The 15,937-nt window shown below is 43.7% G+C and overlaps 2 protein-coding genes across 9 annotated transcripts in view; one reads left to right on the top strand and one right to left on the bottom strand.

Moving 5' to 3' along the window:
• Positions 1-13,548, bottom strand: part of CUNH17orf78 (chromosome unknown C17orf78 homolog) — a 33,110-nt gene extending 19,562 nt beyond the window's left edge. For 2 of the 4 annotated variants that reach the window (XM_052759701.1, XM_052759702.1), the window contains exon 1: positions 1,704-11,447. In XM_052759701.1, the coding sequence (XP_052615661.1) occupies positions 1,704-1,761 (58 nt within the window). In that variant the 5' untranslated portion in view covers positions 1,762-11,447. The other 2 variants (XM_052759699.1, XM_052759700.1) reach the window with 2 other exon arrangements.
• Acaca (acetyl-CoA carboxylase alpha) overlaps positions 1-15,937 on the top strand; it is a 272,460-nt gene that overhangs the window by 40,819 nt on the left and 215,704 nt on the right. Inside the window, exon 1 of one of the 5 annotated variants that reach the window (XM_052759695.1) lies at positions 13,936-14,088. The exons of 3 other annotated variants lie outside the window; for them this stretch is intronic. The gene's annotated coding sequence lies outside the window, so the exon portion shown is untranslated. Of the gene's footprint in view, positions 1-13,935; positions 14,089-15,937 lie in introns of those variants that run through there. One more of the 5 variants, XM_052759694.1, reaches the window with a different exon arrangement.

Genomic DNA, 15,937 nt, shown 5'->3' with positions numbered 1-15,937 from the left:
CCAAATTATTTAAGTAGGAATTGTCCCATTATAAAGAAAACTGAGTACCAATATATTTTTTAAGTAAAAGTGAGAGGTGTAATTACTAAGTTAATGAAAGAATAACCCACCCAGTTTATTTTGTCTTCTGTTCTATCTGCCTGCTGTATGTTTTTTAAAATCAAGACAGGGTTTCTCTGTATAGTCCTAGCTGTCCTAGAACTCATTCTGTAGACCAGGCTAGCCTTGAACTCAGAGATCCGCTGACACCACTGCTCAGCTTCTGCTTCATGTATTTAGGAGAGAACCTTGAAGGTTTGTTATGTACTCCCTGGGATACAGGCTCCCTATAGATTTCCACAGAGCTAGAGATCATAGCTGTTTCTGCTTTTGTGGTACATTGTTCACAGTGTGTGGAAATTTTCTTCCTCAGCTTTTCTTATTTTCTTTTTGAGATAAGGTCTCCCTAGGTAGCTCTGACTGGCCTGGAACTAGCTCTGTGGACTAGGCTGGCCTTAAATTCAGAGAGCTACCTGACTCTGCCTTCAAGTGCTGAGATTGAGAGCATGCTGTAGTGGCTAGAGGCTGGCTCAGTGGCTAAGGGCACTGGCTGCTCTTGCAGAGGACAAGAGTTTAATCCCCAGCTCCCACATGGTGGTTCACAACTATTCCTAACTCCACTTCCAGGGGATCTGGTACTCTTTCCCTCCCTCCATTGGCACCAATGCACAGACATCCATGCAGGCCAAACATTCACACATAAAATAAAATGAATAAATCTAATACAAAATTGAAAAGGCATTCCCTACCACATCTAGCTTCAGCTGCTTGGAAGAGGAGGAGGAGGAGGAGGAGGAGGAGGAGGAGGAGGAGGAGGAGGAGGAAGAAGAAGAAGAAGAAGAAGAAGAAGAAGAAGAAGAAGAAGAAGAAGAAGAAGAAGAAGAAGAAGAAGAAGAAGAAAGTTGTATCTCACTCTGTAGCCTAGGCTGGCTTTGCTCTGATGGCAATCCTCCTGCCTCCATCTCTCAGGTACTTGGGTCACAGGTGTAACTTTCCTTAACTTGCATAAGCACACTACTGCTGCACCTTATACTATTTTGATTTAACCTCCAGCTAGCTAATTTTAGAGAAATGTTTAGGAAACTCTGAAAAAAAAATCCTATTTTAAATAAACATTTACTACCAGAGCTGGGGCAGAGCTCAGTAGTCCAGCACTTGCCTAGCATCTTAAGGCTGGCTTTCAAGCCTCAGTACAAAACAAACAAAAAAACCTCATCAATCAACCATTACCAAAGAGTAGCAAACAGTGCCACTCCACCCCCATATCAACTTTCCCTCAGCTCCTCCCCATTAACATCTCTATTTCAACTATTTGAGTGTACTACCTGAAAAATGAAGGCAACATCTCACGAGGGGTTATGAACTTAAGAGCCCTAGGTGAGGCTATTTACAAAACGGTGTCACCATCTCACAATGAAAGCTATCTTATCATGTTTTTATTGTTATCCCTGTAAGCAAGGAAAAGGAAGGCACCACATTCCCTGAAGACTTCTCATGAAATGGACAGATGTCTCCTTGGTCTTAATAATCAGATGTATGGGGTAATTCCTGCAATGTACAACTTGTTGGGTATTGGCTATATTCCTATCTGATGGAAGAGGCTCCAAAAGCTCTCTGGGCTTCCTTTTGGATGTTCTAGCATATTAGGCTAGAGGAGCACTTACCGTTCTTGTTGGAATCATAGGATGCAGCGATGAGACTGAAGATTAAGATGGTATCCATGCCAATCTGAGCTCATGAGCACTTCCTGCCTATAGCCCACTGTTACTCCGTCATAGCCCCGTATAGCCTTGCCTCTTGTTGCTTTTACTGTCCTGGAACCAAGTTGCACTCTGACTATCTGGTTCTACCCTGACTATTTTACCCTGTTTCCTGAAGACCCAGGAATATAGCTGATTGGAGAAAAAGCCCAATCTGCTTATTAATGATTGACTTTGAAGGTCCGGCCCAGCTTCACTGCTGCCAACTTGAGAACTGTCATTATCTAAAGATTTTCCTAACAGAAAGGGCATAAACACCCAAAGATATGCTCCATAAATACTTGCAGATAGACACGTACTCATTCACAGTTGTGCTCTCTGATGGAGGCACATAGCTATACACACCAACATTAAGCAATACGGAGATGCCTATTAAGAAGTACAATTTCTAGGAGAGAGGAAGAAACTAGGACTGAATGAGTCAGTGCCTTATGTTGGGGAGAACACTGGACTTTAGGAATCAGTAGAACTGAGTTCTAGTTTACGCCAGTTTGGCCACCTTGGGGAAATTATTTGGCTACACAGGATCTCAGTTTTTCCCTTGTATAAACTGAATGTCATCCAAAAGATCTCTGGAATTCATTTACAGTTATAACCATAAGTTCATATGAGCATAGGAATATCTATAAAATTGTGTATTTTTCACACTTATGAATAATGGAATGAGTATAGTTAAAACAACTTTCTTATGGCAATTGGGTCAAGAGATTGTGAGAAAGCTATATATGTTGCATGAGTGGTACTGTCTACAGCTGGGAATAGCTGCTATTGAATTTCCCCCCCAAAATTGTTTCTTTTAGAAAAGAGTATGTAATTAGTATTAAGCTCTAAAGATTTTTTAAAGAGGTCTTCCCTCACAGCCCAGACTTTCTTGAAACTCATTCTGTAGTCTAGGCTGGACTTGAACCTAGGATCTTCTTGCTTTTGCCTCCCAAGAATGGAGACTACAGCTGTGTACCACTATGCCTGACTAAAGACTTCTTGATAGCATAGCTAGGTGCGATCATAAAAAAGGACACATCTAATTAGATATTTGTTGATGTCCAGGGCCTTCACAGCCTTACTACCAGCTGCAAATATGCTTCTTTGAAGCCCACATGGGCTTGGCTATGCATGAGAAGATTCTGGAGGCTGAAACTCTTGATTGATAATCACATAAAGAGTTGGTTCAAAGGACTTTACATAAGGGGCTTTGTGCGATTTTAATCAAATTACTATTTAAGTAGCACCCTGTGTACTGACGCCTCTATACAGCTTGAAATCTGGCCAAACTAAGCATCAGAGTCTTGGTGGGAAACATTAATGGAAGGGAGATCCCTGAAGGACAGTTTGCTGGCTAAAATGGGGAAGGGATAAAGGAAGCCCTGGGCATCCAGCCCAGCAGCAAATCTCCCCTAGGCCTGCTTCTCTTCCTCTGCTGCAGTTGCTTGGTTCTTTCAACGCAGGAGAGCAGATTAAAGGGCTCCGTTGCTTTCCTGGGGTTTCATGATTTTTGTTGACTGTTCCCTTCCTGTGATCACATGATTCTCTACTCCCTTGTGGTTCTCTGTTGTTCTGTTTAAAATTTTCAGTCGCTGCCACATGACAGTGCTGCCACCTTGCAGCAAAGGTCGGAATGGATCTGAAGTCTCACTTCTCACCCTGTGTCATTGAAGAGGAAAATCTCATTTTTCCCAAAGCAATCTCATGCATGGCTAAAGACGAAATTGCAATTTTCGTTTATAAATTCTGGGAGACGTTTTCTTTTCTTTTCCTGTGTGTGTGTGTGTGTGTGTGTGTGTGTGTGTGTATACTAAGGACTGAACCTACTCATGGATGCCCTGAAGTCAAACTGAATGCTGAAATATGCACTCTGTGAAGCAGAGACACAAAACTAAAATTAAGACAAAATATCTAGTGGTAGAGATGCTGTGTCCAGTTGTGACCGACCTCTGAAAGAAAATAGGGAAAAAGGAAGGAACAGTCAGAGTGGGTCTGGAAGAGGAACCCTTGACCAGAAGCCAGGAGGCCTTTTAAGGTTCTAGTTGAGACCCCGTCATTGATTGAATTGTTTCAAGGAAGTTCCTTAACCTCTCTGGGCCTTCATTAGTTCAGTCCCTCTACCATGTGGGTTCTGGGAATTGAACTGAGGTTGCCAGGCTCAGCAGTAAGCACCTTGACCTGCTGGGCCATCTCACCAGTCTTCTTAATTAATTCATGTTTTGGGACACGGTCAAACTCGAACTTGTGACAGTCTTGCCTCAGTCTCCCCAGTGCTAGGATTATAGGGAAAACCTACCATGCCCAGTTTAGGAATAACTATTATCTAATTCTTATCACCACAAATGAGTTTTGGGTTTTTTTTTTTGTTTATTTTTTGTTTGTTTTTCATTTTTTGAGACAAGGTTTCTCTGTGTAGCCCTGGCTGTCCTGGAACTTGATCTGTAGACCAGGTTGGCCTTAAATTCACAGAGCTCCACCTGCCTTTGCCTCCTGAATGCTGGGATTAAAGGCATGTGCCACCACTGCCTGGTGAGTTTTGCCTGTTTTAAAAAGAATTTCTTATTAAAAATTTTAGGTTGTTCATGAAGTGTACCCTTTTGCCCAAACAGCTTTACTCTCAAATGTTCATTGCACTGAGTTGTTGGTCTGGTTAAAGCCTCTGGCTTCTGCTATACCATCGATACTGATACCGGACCCTCACGGAGATTCCTCTGGTATCCTGCTGTTGCCCTGAGTCATGGAGAGCCTTCCCCTCCACTTGTTCCAGCAACTCATAGATTTAAAAAACAATTCTTTTGGGGGGAGGCACAAGGGTAGAGGGCTGATATGTAAGGACTTGGAAGTGAGTGGGATTGGGGTACATGGTGTGAAATTCCCAAGAATCGATAAATAATTGATAAAAATTTTAGACTGGAAAAAAATTTAGACTGGAATAAAAAGCAATGGGAACCTTTGTGGCAACCTTCATATATATGAATCGTTATACTTTGTTCTCATTCATTCAGATTTTTGCCTCTTATTGTTTATTTATTTATTTATATATTTATTTTTGAGAGAAGGTCTTGCTATGTAGTCCTGACTGGCTTGCAACTTGGTATACAGACAAGGCTCACAGAGGTCTGCTTGCCTCTGTGTCCTGGAATTAAAGGGATATGTCATCACTCTGGCCTTTTTTTCCCCCCCCTCAAGACAAGGTTTCTCTGTGTAGCCCTGGCTATCCTGGAACTCGCTGTGTAGACCAGATTGGCCTCAAACTCACAGAGATCTGTCTGCCTCTGCCTCCCAAGTGCTGGGATTAAAGGTGTGTGCCACCACCACCCTGCTGCCTTGTCTTTTAAAATTAGAAACCTGTATATTTTTGTTTGTTTGTTTGTTTGTTCATTTATTTTGAGACAGTATTTCTCTACACATCCCTGACTATCCTGGAACTCAGAGAGATCTGCTTGTTTCTGCCTCCTGAGTGCTGGGATTAAAGGCAAGGCATACATCACTACTCCCAGCTCTGTTTTATTTTTTGCTCAGTACTAATTTTAAAATTGATTCACAATGTTTCATGTAGCAAGTTTTTGTTTGTACTTAGTGATTTACAATACCCCATTTTATGAATGTAGCACAATTTAATACTCTACTGTTATAATATTCTTGGAACTTATTTGAAGGTTTCCCAGGGTATAAATATAAAGGTTGAAGCTAGGTTAGGGGATATATAAGTTATGTTCAGCTTGACTATTTATAGTAAATTTAAAGATTTATTTATTTTATGTATATGAATGCTTTATCTGCATGTGTGACTTTATGCCAGAAGAAGGCATCAGATTCCACTAGAGATAGTTGTGAGCTACCATGTGGCTGCTGGGAATTGAACTCAGGACTTCTGGAAGAGCAGCCAGTACTCTTAACCTCTGAGCCATCTCTCCAGTCCCATAAATTATTTTCTAAGAAGATGTTTTTAATAATAATTCCATTTGTAACATATACTTGTTCTATAGTCTTTAAAATTTTTTATTATATTTATTCATTTTATATGTAAGTGTTTTGCTTCCATGTATGTATATATACCACATGCATGCTTGGTACCCTCAGAGGTCAGAGGAGAGCATCAGATTTCCTGGAACTGGAGTTATGGATCATGATGAGACACCACGTGGGTGTTAGGAATCAAACCTGGGTCCTCTGCAAGAGCAACAAGTACTCTAAACCATTGAGCCAGCTCCCTGTTCCATATTCTTGACAGAGGGGCCAAAGAACTGTTCCAGTATGACATGAAATGAGCCTGAGCAGACCCAGGTGTATCCCTTTGTTTGGTCTCAAAACCCAAGATCATGGACATTTGCTCCCTCTCTGCAAGCAAGGGTAAAATGCTGCTTGGTTCTTGCATATACTCTGCTATCCTGAATTTATAAAATAGAATTTAATACCATAGAACTCCTGAAGCAAGTGGTCATCCATAGGAATGTTTTCTAAGTACTCATAGAAAATGAGTGAAGGGGACATACAGAGAAAAGAGCAAGTCATATTTTCTATGTGACTTCTTTGTTTCCAGCTCTGTATTAGAGGCTTTACATTTTGATTATATTTCATCCACAATATCACCATATAGAGTTAATTGTATAGTCAAGGAAACAGACACAGAAAAGGAGCCACTTGCTCACAGTCTAATTAGTGACAGGTTTGGGATTTAGGCCTGGTCTCTGATTAAACAGCTCAAGTTGGGTGGGTTTTTGTGTTTGTTTGTTTGTTTGTTTTGTTTTTTAAATAGTGTATAGCACAAAAGAAGCTTCCCTTATCTTTGCTTTAGATTACCAAGAATCAATTCTTCTCAGTTTGTATTGACTCCTATTCAAAAGATAATGGGCATTTCATTCACTGATTTAAGCTACATTTCCTTTCCATTGTCATCATCCTTTGTTTTCATTAAGCAAATCAGTTGTATCGGAACAGGAGGTCCACTGGTGAACGGGATTTGTTCGATAGCTTTCTACCTGTGTGTCTGGGTTATTTATCAGAAGTGCTTTTCTCGTTAAAGATGGAAGCAGTGAAAGCTGGTTTAATATCTAATAAAGGGAGACAGGTGTGGCTGTCACAAGCCTGAAGGGAGAAGCAGGAAGAATTTGGGCTAGCTCAGGCTGTGAGTCTCAAAAGAAAAAGAAAATAGGAATGAAAGGATAAGAAGAAGTTGACTAGTGGATCAGTGTTCCTTAATAGTAAAGACTGCAAATATTATGTTATTTTTAGTATTTATTGTGCTTCATGTATAACAGCAGCAGTGGGGAAGTGGAGGGTATTTTGAGGAAGACAAATGCTTAAACATGCAGCAGGAAAAACTCAAGTCTGATATGACGTAATGGAGATACTGAAAAAACTTAAACAGAGGTTAATGACAGGGGAAGGAAATAATTAGCTAGGAAGTCTTTCATGGCTGTAGGAGAATGAGGTGTGTAGGTTGTAAAGCAGAGCAACACAAGGTCAGAATCCCAGGACTAAGCAACAAGTAAATAAATTATCCTGTTTTTCTGCCTTTAAGTAAAAAGGTCTTTAACATTTCTCCAGATGTTTAATTTTGCGGTATAGGTGTATATGCACATATATGTATATACACTATAACACACACACACACACACACACACACACACACACACACACATCTGTGTGTAGGTCTCATGGAAGAAGAAACAAAGGTGTGGGATTTCCTAAAATGTAGCTAGGGACTAGAAGTGTTTGGGATTAGATCATAAGGGGGAGGGGGAGCTGAAATGACCTGTGAAAACCCAAGTACACTGTGAAAACCCTGGTGTCCATGTGAAAATATCGTGGGCAGTCTCCAGTATAAACACTGTTCTTCATTATGCAATGTAATCTTGCCTTTCGACACCAGGACCAGTCTTATAAAGAGGCCTCCGTGAGGAGATTTTCTGACCTTATGGTGTGAGGTTCCGTAAGGCTCTTAACTCTGGACAAACCTGAATGGTTGACCAGAGCAAAGGGACTGGTGTTCAGATAAGGCCTTTGTGCCTTTTATCTTACAACCGGAGCCACAGCTTTTTGGCAAGGGGCTGGCTCTCTTGAATTCTGATCATCAATAGAGCTGCTAAGTAACTTACTGGAGGCTTTGCCTCCCAAAGGCAAGGTGAAGACTGATAAGCAGAGATCAGGAGCACAGTGGCCTCTCAGGTACAGTGCTAATCTTTCTTTTTTTCTTTTTCTTTTTGGTTTTTCGAGACAAAGTTTCTTTGTATAGTCTTGGCTGTCCTAGAACTCAGTCTGTAGACCAGGCTGGCCTTTAACTCACAGATCTACCTGCCTCTGCCTTCTGAGTGCTAGGATTAAAGGCTTATGCCACCATTGCCCAGTGCTAATCTTTATTTCAATCAATGAAACACTAACTAATATCTATCCCTGGCCTTACTCTCAGAGTTACAAAGAGGGGTGCTAAACTGTAGGATGCTGTATTCAGCATGCACACAAAATTACAGCGGAATTTAAACACTGTATCTTGTGCTGGTAACCATACTGCTGCTAGAATGCACAGGAAAGAGATGAGTGGAAGCTAGAGAGGAGCTAGTGTCTAAGAGAAGATGAGACTTTCAAGGACTAAAAAGATTCAGAAAAACAGGAGAAATGATAAGTCTGATAGCATAAGGAAAGGTATGAAAACAATTCTGGAGGAGCTGGAGAGATGGCTCAGTGGTTAAGAGCACTAGCTGCTCTTCCAGAGGACCGGGTTCAATTCCCAGCACCCACATGGCAGCTCACAACTGTCTGTAACTCCAGTTCAGGGGACCCGACATCCATAGCAAAACACCAATTCATGTAAAAATAATAAAAATTAAGAACAATTGTGGGAAATTCTAGAAGCCAATTCAGACTATGAATATTGGGGGTCACTGGGAAAAGGCATCTTGATTTTGTTTTATTTTGTTTTATTCAGGGTTTCACTATGTAGCCCTGACTGACCCAGAACCCTTTATGTAGACTAGCCTGCCTTCAGACTTGTGGTGATCCTCCTGCTACTGCCTTCTGAGTGCGGGGATTACCGGTTTGTGTCACCACACCCAGCTAACATCTGGGTATTTTACCTCCCAGCCTCCATTTCTATAAGGCACTTTCTTTCCTCCCCCTCCCTATTGTGGTATTGGCATTGAACCTAGGTCCTCAGGTATGCTAGGCAGATGCTCGACCACTGCGCTCCAACTCCAGGACTATAAAGATACTCTTTCCTTCTCTAATTCAAGTCTGACCTGAAGATTGCTATCTTAGAAATACAGATGTTGGAGACATTGCTATTCAACAAGATACTCTGGTAGCAAACGACAATAATGCTAAATACTAAACTTGTGTTGTCAAACTTCAATGTGGACAATGACTAGGTTTCCTTTTTAAAAGAGTCTATGTTTTCCCTTTTAAAAATTACATATACATACATAGATACATAGATACATAAATATGTGTGTGTGTGTGTGTGTGTGTGTGTGTGTGTGTGTGTGTAAATTGGGAGGCAATTAGTGGGAATCTGTTCTCATTTTCCATCTTGTAGGTTCCAGGATTGAACTCAGGTCATCAGGCTTAGTGGCAAATGTCTTATCCATTGAGTCATCTTGCCAGCCCCTTTTCCTCTTTTCTTTAAAAATTTATTGTATATATTGATTGCATATATTCATATATACAAGTATATGTTGTATAAGAGAATCTCCATTTTTTTTGTGTGGGGGTGTATGCATGTGGGTATGAGCATGACTTGGTGCTGATGTGGGGGTCAGATAACTTGTAGGAGGCTGTTCTAATTCTATTTTCCAACATGTGGGACCTGGGGATCAAACTTAGGTCATCATGATTAGTGCCAAATACCATCACAGGTTGAGCCATCTTGCAGCCTCAGGAATCTACATTTTAAACAAGCACTCCAGTGTTCCTATTACAGGTGGCCAGTGCAACATACCTTGAGAAATACTGCTCTTATCTAAAGCAGAAATGACTGCCAAATGGAACTACATGGAAAATGTTAATATACTATTTAGATAAATATGGGCTTATCTGCTTTTGAGAATTTATCATCTCTCACCTATGCCCTTTACAAATTTTCATGACTGTCATCTAAGGAATGAGATATAGGTACTGTTTAAGAGTGCTAGTTTTGTCTTCCCAAATAGATTGTAATCACTGTAAAGACAAGGATCTCTCAGACTTTTCCCATAATAGGGAAAGAGATCAGTGAAGGGAGCTGGGATGCTTAGGATCAATTCCTCTTACCTCTAGACAACTTCATTTATGTGTGTGTGTTCTGAGACAGAGGTTTCTCTGTGTAGCCTTGGCTGTCTTAGAACTTGCTTTTTAGACCAGGCTGGCCTCGAACTCATAGAGATCTGCTTCCCTCGTGATGGGATTAAAGGTGTGTGCTACCACTGCCCAGCTCCCCCCTCATTTTTTAAACTTGCATTTATTTATGCTGAATTTATTCCTGTGTTATAAGTTTTTGTCTCTTCAAGTTTCTTCTGTGCAACCTCCTCTTCTGGCTTTGGGGCAGTGTGTCCATTTCAGTGACAATCATTTCGATGTCGCAGAGGAGCACATATATGGGCTAATTCAGCCATGAGCTCTGTCTTCACATCTTATGTGCTTTGTTCACCTGGATATGTTCAATGACTAGAGAACCTACATCTCAACCCTTCAGTTCATACCCTCTGCATTTTTAAGCATGACACAAAAATCCAGCACTTTTTTGGAGCTACAGACCCTGTATCCTGAGCCACTGTTTGGCTTGGCCAACCTGACTCCACCATTATACTTCTAGAAGGGAACACACTGCTTCTTTAAAGTGCCGTGTTTTAGACACTTGGTGGCTTTTTGAATATGCATAGCCTTGATGGCCTGGGGAGTTTCGCTTTCTTAAAGTGAACATGAGGATTTGAACCTCTTGATTTGCATGATTTTGTAGGGTTTTCTGGGTCAAGAAAGTAGTGAACCATTTTTACAGGTTACCTCCGGCTACTTACAGGAAGATCTGACTTCCTCATGTACACAATTTAAAAAAAAAATTTTTTTTTTTTAATTTTATGAGTGTTTTTCCTGGATGTTTGTTGTGTACCACATGTGTGTCTAGGGCCTGAGGAAGCCAAAAGAGGGTGTCAGATTCCCTGAAACTATAGTTACAGACTGTGAGACACCCACATGGGTACTAGGAATTGAACTCAGGTCCTCTGGAAGAGTGGTCAGTGCTGCTGAGCCATCTCTCCAGCCACTACATGACTTTCTTGAAAAAATTTGGAGACCTTGTGTTATGTCTTTTAGGGTAGTTATAACAAAAATACCACATCATAGAAACAATATAGAATTCTTCACATTTTTGGAGGCTAAAAGTCCGTGATTAAAATGTTGGCAGTGTTGGTTTTTTTTCTGAAAATTTTCTCTTAGGCTTGTCAATCATTGTCTTCTCCCTGTCTTCAAAGGATCTTCTCTGGATCTTAATATTCATTTGTTTAATGGCACCAGTCTTATTTTACTAGGGTCTACCCTAAATGATCTTGTTCTAACTTAGTAAGGTCCTTAAAGACCCTACCTCCAACCCCCTACACACACCTTGAGGTACTGTAGATTAGGACTTCAGCATTGGATTTGGGGGATATAATTCAGCCCAGAAAAAGACCTCTAGTTTCAGCTTCTAAAATGTGTACTCACCTCCTTCTCTTCTACCTGTTAGTCTTGTATGGTATGTTTTCTCCACCCTTTGGCTTTCTTCTCCACCTCTTACAGACATGCGGCTTGTGTGGCAAGGATCCGTGGAGACCAGCTCTAAAAAGCCTAGGGTAGGATAGGCAGGTCTTTGCATGCCTCACACAGCACAGCACACAGCCCCAGTTCCGGTTCTAAGAGTTACTCACTATCTTAGAGAAATAGCCCTTTGCCAGTTCTTGTCTGCGTCCTAGCATTTGGTAACAGGTTCTTTGGAAGTGGTCTTGGGCTATCCTTATTCTTGATTTTCTTCCCTGTAGCCTTTTGCTATTTTGTGTTTTTCTTCAGTCTCCTAAGGCCCAATTCTCCTGCCTCTGCCTAAGTGCACTCTTTCTTAGAGCTTAGAGCTCTTTCATTAGGCCTTTCCTTGAGTAGTTCATTAAAAATTTTTTTTTGACATTTTGTGTGTGTGTGTGTGTGTGTGTGTGTGTGTGTGTGTGTGTGAACTTTGTTCAGTTTTCTTCTTCAATCGTGTGGGTTCTAAGGATAATACTTAGATCCTCAGGCTGGATGGTAAACACCTGTACCTGCTAAACCATGTCACTGGCTGGACTCCCTGAAAGCTGGACTATTTGAATACCTCACTTGAGAATGGACCCCAGGGTCTTGCACGTGTGAGGAGAATGGTTACATCCCACAGTCCTGAAGTTTAGAGGGTCAATCCATTATTGCAGTATCCCTAAAGCTGACAAACAGCAACACCATTAAGAATCCTAGAGAAAGAGACTGTACCATATAAAAGGTAAAAGAACAAGAGGCAACTCCAAGGTTTTTTAAAATTTCTTTCCTTGGTCACTTCTTCATGCCAGCTTCAGAGAGTACTACTATGAAAGGCAAAGCTTCCCAGATCATTCTTAGTAAGTCAAACATCTTGTTAAACCAGACAGTCTTGCTCAATTATCTTTTTTTTTTTCAAAAGCTCTGAGTTTCTTTGTTCAGCTGAAATTTATCCCAATGACACAGTTACTGTTAAAATATAGGTCACTGTTTTGTAAAATTCACTAATTCTCCAATTTGTTTCCAATCCTTATTACTTCAAAAGTGAGTGGATAAATTCTTGGAGAAGCTGCCACCTAATGGTAATGAGGGATCCCCTTGTTCCTGTTGACCGATCTTACTATCTTCCTGTCTTAGCTTCCATCCAAGAATTTGTTTCCTGGGGTGTGGCTTTCTACCTTTTTCGCTTTTGCCCTCTGGCATTGAAATACTCCTCTGGCCATGGTGTTCTCTGCACCTTTCCTGGCCTTCATCACAGGTTCGTGTAAGGACTGGGAAAAGAGCTCTGGGTACTCCTCTGAATTTTTGCAGTAGGTTAGAACTCACAAGGATCTCCTCTAATTGTTACTGCACCTATGCCCAATGGCTGCGTTGTGTTGGGAATTCTTCCAGTCACCATTAATCGACAATACACACTGCCCTGACAGTCTTGCCGTGAAGTGGCAGACTATTGTTGGCTTCACCTCAATAGGCTTGGAGCAACCCCAGTACAGGATGGAAGGCAACCTAAGAAGTCAGGACTCACTGGCACTTTAACTGTTGAAGGCAGGCATGAGACTGCTGTCCTTTGTACCGGGTCTTGCCCACCACACTTTCTTTTTTTTTTTTGGTTTTTTTTTTTTTTTTTTTTTTTGAGACAGGGTTTCTCTGTGTAGTTTTGCGCCTTTTCCTGGAACTCACTTGGTAGCCCATGCTGGCCTCGAACTCACAGAGATCCGCCTGGCTCTGCCTCCCGAGTGCTGGGATTAAAGGCGTGCGCCACCACCGCCCGGCCCACCACACTTTCTTTACTAACACTTCTCTTCAGTACTCCAGGATCCATCATCAACAGCTCCTTTGAGGTAGGCTGGGGAGCTAAAAGGGGCTGGTGATGGATTAGTTGCATTGGTTAGCCTGCGCTAATCTGACGGCAGTGGATGGGCACGATACCGACCTTATTAGTGTCGGCATTAGCAATGCTACCGTCCATCCAGGCAGGGCCCCTACATTGCCTACCGCACCACACCTCTGGGTTCTGGGTTCCCTTCCCGCGCTACTCGCCGCAGGTTCTGGCTGGGAGCTTCTCGAGCTGAACCATTTCATCCACTCCGCCGGGAGGTGGAGCCGTTGGGCTGGCCCCAAACCCTCCCAGGCAGAAGGGACAACCACCGCGTCCGGGACCCGCCCGCCCTCGCACCGCTCGGCCCCGAATGGCAGAGCCGCGCTCGGACCATCGGCATCGCCTCACGTCGCCCCGCCCCGCGCCGCGCGCCCATTGGCTGACGCCGGCCCGAGCCCGCGCCTCGCCCCCTCCCCCTGGCGCCCGGACCGCGCGGCTGCCCGGAGCGGGGTCGGAGGTGAACGGCCTGGAGTAACCCCGGACGCGCGCGTACCTCATGGGGCTGGGTGACTGAGGTGGGCGGCCGGGCGGGGGCGGGCCGGGGGCGGGGCGGGCCGCCGAAGCCCCGCCCTCCTCGGCCCCGGTGCCCAGCCGGCCTGCCGAGCGCCTGTCAGCCATCGCGGAGCCGCCCGCGTCGCCTCCTGTCCAGCACGCCTCGGCGCAGGGGCTCCGCGACCGCCGGTCGGTGCGTGCCGCCAGCCTGAGGTGAGGGAAGGGCCGCAGCCCAACCCGGAGCGGCCCGGGCCGGGGCCGGGCAGCCGGCAGGGGGCGGCCTCACAGCCTCCGCCCGCCCGCCCGCCCGCTCGCACGCGGTGGGGCTCCATCCCGTGCAGCCCCCGGGCCGGGCAGCCGGGTCCTCCCCTCAGCACCGCGGCCTCCAGGTCCCCTCCCCCGAGCTCCATGTGGAGGGCTCTGGGGTCCCGGGCTTGCGGGCCGAAACCCCGGAACCTGGGAGGAGTGCCGCCCAGGGCCCTTAGGGAGGACCCGGGGTGTCTGCCCGGTGCTTGCTGCCACTCGCCGGGCTGAATCTTTGCGTCCGACCCTGGGCTCCGAGAGGAGACGAGCACGTGGGAGGCGGGTGCTGAGGGCTGGGTCTGGTTGCATGGAAAGTCTTGTTCCTCTCTTGCCCAGAGAGGTGTGGGGCGCAGAGGCGCGGGCTGCTGTGGCTCTCACTGCGCCTTTGTATCGCGGGGAGAGCCCAGGCCAGGCGGGCTGTCCCTCTGCCAGTTCCTGCTCGCAGCATTTAAGGGTTTCTATGAGGGACGGAAGTAGGAAAAGCGTACTCGCCAGTTCTTAACTCTCCTTTGGCGTTAGTCTTGATGGTTTAGGGCAGCTCTTGAAAATAGGACCTAAGAACGTGATGGGAAGCTAAAGATTTCAGAGGAAAATGTGCGTGGAGATTCTGCCCACGTCTGGGCCGGTATTATTTTTGGATTTGAGTATCCGGCAAGTGGACACTTCCAATCAGATTTAAAGATCAGGGGCTTCAAGTAGGCCTTGTGGGTTTTTATAAAAGCATACAGGAGTAGAACTTCTCAGGGGAAATAATTTTAGATGGTTTTGTTGGGAGATTTAAGACAAATCAAAGGACTCTAGGATTTCCTGATTCCACGTCTACATAAAGTGTTTCAGAAACTTCCCAATGTGCAGAATAAATCTAATGACCTGGCCTTCACTCTCAGAAGTTGATTTCTTTTGACTTTTCTGTTTCATTTTCCCCTCTCATCATACAATTCAGGCTGGGAAGTATGCTTTCTTTGGTTACATAGTTTCCTCTCTCTTAGGGGATAGGAATACCCTAATTTGTTGCTTCATGAATGGGGATGCCCTTGACATCTATCTGTCTTGGGGATTTCTGTGCTCACTTGACAAGCACTTGTTGGGAAAGCATTGTGTTGTTTAAAACTAGGATCGCTTTTAGCATTGTAGGTAGTAGATGCCTGCTTGCTGCAAAGTAGCAAGTCTCTTCCTACGTCTTTGGCTTCCGTTTCTTTATATCTAAGTACTACTTAAGCCTTAACAGGAATATAGATGCGACCCCATTAATAATTAACAAAACCTGTCGGTTTGTGAAAGCCGTCAACAGTAAAATACTAATTTCCGAAGCTGCTTGTGTTTATTATTGTTGTAGAGGTTTTGCTTATGTTTTACCAAAGCAGAATATAAATACGTCAAAGGTAAGATTAAATTGTTTTTAAGATGGGAGGAAAAGTTGGGAAATACTGGGCCTTTCACTTAATGAATTTATACATCAGACCATAACTAGGTAATATCCAAGAAGTGTCATTGTGAAAGCTAGCCTTGGAGAACTCTAAAGTGCTGTGAACAGGTTCAGGTGTAGAGCACTTTTCAGCTAGTGAGTAGGAAAATTTTTACCTGTCCCAGAGACTGGTTTAACTGGTCTGAAGCTAGTGTTTTGTTTTTATTTGGAGGGTCTCCATGTGTTCAGCCTTGAATTTGGAGTCTTCCTTTCTCAGTGTCCCAAGTACTAGGCATGTGCCACCATACTTTGCTCTGTGTTTTTCTTCTCTCTCTCTCTCTCTCTCTCCCCTCT

Source organism: Peromyscus californicus, unplaced genomic scaffold (assembly GCF_007827085.1).
Source record: "Peromyscus californicus insignis strain IS unplaced genomic scaffold, ASM782708v3 Scaffold_3__1_contigs__length_106647218, whole genome shotgun sequence".
Classification (NCBI taxonomy): Eukaryota; Metazoa; Chordata; class Mammalia; order Rodentia; family Cricetidae; genus Peromyscus; species Peromyscus californicus.
This window is presented reverse-complemented; position numbering and strand designations above follow the sequence as displayed.